This window comes from Poromitra crassiceps, assembly GCF_964638095.1.
Source record: "Poromitra crassiceps genome assembly, chromosome: 9".
Classification (NCBI taxonomy): domain Eukaryota; kingdom Metazoa; phylum Chordata; class Actinopteri; order Beryciformes; family Melamphaidae; genus Poromitra; species Poromitra crassiceps.
The window spans coordinates 20147094-20149627 of record NC_139630.1 but is presented as its reverse complement, the minus strand read 5'-3'; the positions used below and the strand labels follow the sequence as shown (position 1 = coordinate 20149627).

Sequence of the window (2534 nt, the reverse complement as noted above, 5' to 3'; positions counted from 1 at the left end):
ATTGCTTGTATGTGGAAATGAAAGAGGGTGTGTGCGCTTGGGAAGGAATGGTCGGTGACACTGGCGCTGGAACAAGGGGGACATGGGGACATTTTGTCCCCCTTAAAATTTGGTCCCCCTAAAATTTTTTTTTTTTTTTTTTTTTTTTTTTTTTTTAATCTGAGGGGGCAACTGCCCCTGACGCTTAGAGCCCACTTTACACTGTTTACACAGCCTGTGATGCTTGTTAAAGCCGTGATCGTTGTGGAATTATTACACCTGAGACAGACAGACTCAGGGATCAAGTTACAGAGAGCCCACTTTACACTGTTTACACAGCCTGTGACACTTGTTAAAGCCGTGATCATTGTGGGATTATTACACCTGAGAGACAGACAGACCTGGACTCTGTACTGCACTCACTGTCATTGGCTGCTGCTATAATCGTATACGGTTATTGTTATTTTATTTTTGTGTTGAGATGACAAGTTTTGCACTGTGTTTCGAAGTGATAATAATAATAATAATAATAAGTTCAGTGTTTCTGCCTGTGTTGCTGTCTGTTGTAGTGTAATTATAAAATGACCTAAAGGGAGAGCAGGTCACCAAGTGAGTGAGAAAAGGAAAAATACTGAATAATTACATCACTACAGTATAATCCTAATGTTAATTTAAAATGAGATATTCATCTAAATATGGCTAAAAATCATCCAAACGTCCATAGAAACGTCAATTTTTCGTCGGCGCCCACAGGGCGCCGAAAAAAGAAAGAAAAAAAAGATAGAAAAAAAAAATAAAAAAAAAAAAAATGGTGTCCCCCTTATTGCAAACTCGTTCCGGCGCCACTGGTCGGTGACGCACAGACGTCGTGTGGATTCCAAAATAAAAGCATGTTTATTTCTTTTATGACGAGTCATAGCGATGAATATCGATGTTTTCACAGTGGATCGATGCAGTTGGATCGTTGATCATTGAATCCATGCAGATCGATGCACCAAGGGCCATGGGACAAAGTGTGGGAATTTGAGGCCCTGGGTCATACCTCCTGCTCTCCTCCCTCCAGGTACGGCTCCAGAGGGTGGGTGGGCTCCGGCCAGCGCCTGGGCGGTCTAGACGGGCTCCTCTGGGGCTGGGGCTGGGCTCTGGGCTGGTACACCTCCTGGCTCTGCTGGTAGTAGTACTGGTAATCCTGCTGGTGGTACTGGTGGTACGCTGACTGCTGCTGGATGTCCCCGAGGTGCAGACCCCACAGGTAGACGAGGAAGAGAAGAGCGGCCCCCACAGACACGAGCAGGTACCGCTTCTTGGCCTGCATGTGTGCTGCAGGGGGGAGGCTCAACGGACGAGGAGGAAGGGGAGGGAGGGAGGAGGGAGGAGAGGAACCAGGAAACGATGAGGAGGCAGGAGGGGGGGCAGGGAAGTGGACGGACCCACAGGGCAGCCTCTCTATCTGCAGCTCGGCATCTTGGGATTCGGAGTCACTAGATAAATACAGTGAGAGGTCATGAGCTAGATTCATTTATATGTACTTTACATGATTACAGATTAAGAATGTAAAGTCGAGACAAAGTAATTTGATCCCGTTATCTAAGCTTTCTAAAATCAGATTATACTTTTAAAAGTTGATAGATCAAAGATATATTGCAGAAGCCAAAAAGTATTGTGACATTCTAAAGACTGAAAATATACTTTAACTTGCCTAGAAAAAGTTAGTAGACAGTTGTTCACAATAGGAATATCAGGACAGTCAGCAATGTTGCAAAGGCATCTAACAATCATCTCCATTCATATGTTCAAACTTTTTGATTATGGACATGGACAAAAATATAAAAGCAAGAAAATGAAAAATGTTCTACATGTGTGATAAGTGCAATACAGTAATCAATTAGGCTATGTCTTGTCAAATTGGACAACCTATTGGTACTAATACAAATAGTACTAATACGGTAGTACTAATTAACTTGCAGGAGTCACCAAAAGGTCAAATGCATAAAAATCACATGCATTTTGTCAAGAATATAGCCTATGTTTGACATTATTTTCCAGATTTTGTGAGTAGACCTCAAGCTGAGTAGGAATACAAATAAATTTTGATCATTATAGTGGAGAGCATACGGTATACATATTTGTATCACAGTGCATTCATTCTCCCTGTAAGCGGTGAACTATGCCACTTTGGACAAATCAGTTCTTGTCAATCATTGCTCCATTTCGAAATTGAGGTTTGGAAATGTCGGTATTAAAACCCATCCAAACAAATCTGGTAATTTAATTTGACTTTCCATGAAAGGTCCATGACATAAGTAAGACCTTTTTACAATCTAGTTTCTTCTGGTAGCCTAAATTCGGCATAGCCACCGTGAAGCATTTTATTTCTGTAAAGTCTCAACTTTTACAACCACCTTTCAGTCTAATTTAGTGAAAATTGTGGGAATAAACAGGCAAACCAAATCTAAAGATTGTCTTTTGTATGTTTCATGGTAACAAATGGCATTGCAATTAGTGAATTGAAAGTATGCCGAATGAAAGAGTCTCGTGTAAGGACTTGGAAATAA

General features: G+C 41.4%; 1 protein-coding gene across 1 annotated transcript in view; it reads right to left on the bottom strand.

Moving 5' to 3' along the window:
- LOC310782428 (exostosin-1) overlaps nt 1-1294 on the bottom strand; it is a gene marked incomplete at both ends in the record, with an annotated part of 539881 nt that extends 538587 nt beyond the window's left edge. The window contains one exon of the mRNA XM_083643088.1: nt 1022-1294. Coding sequence (XP_083499214.1) covers nt 1022-1294 — 273 coding nt within the window. The remainder of the gene's footprint in view (nt 1-1021) is intronic.
- Nucleotides 1295-2534: the final 1240 nt, after the last annotated feature.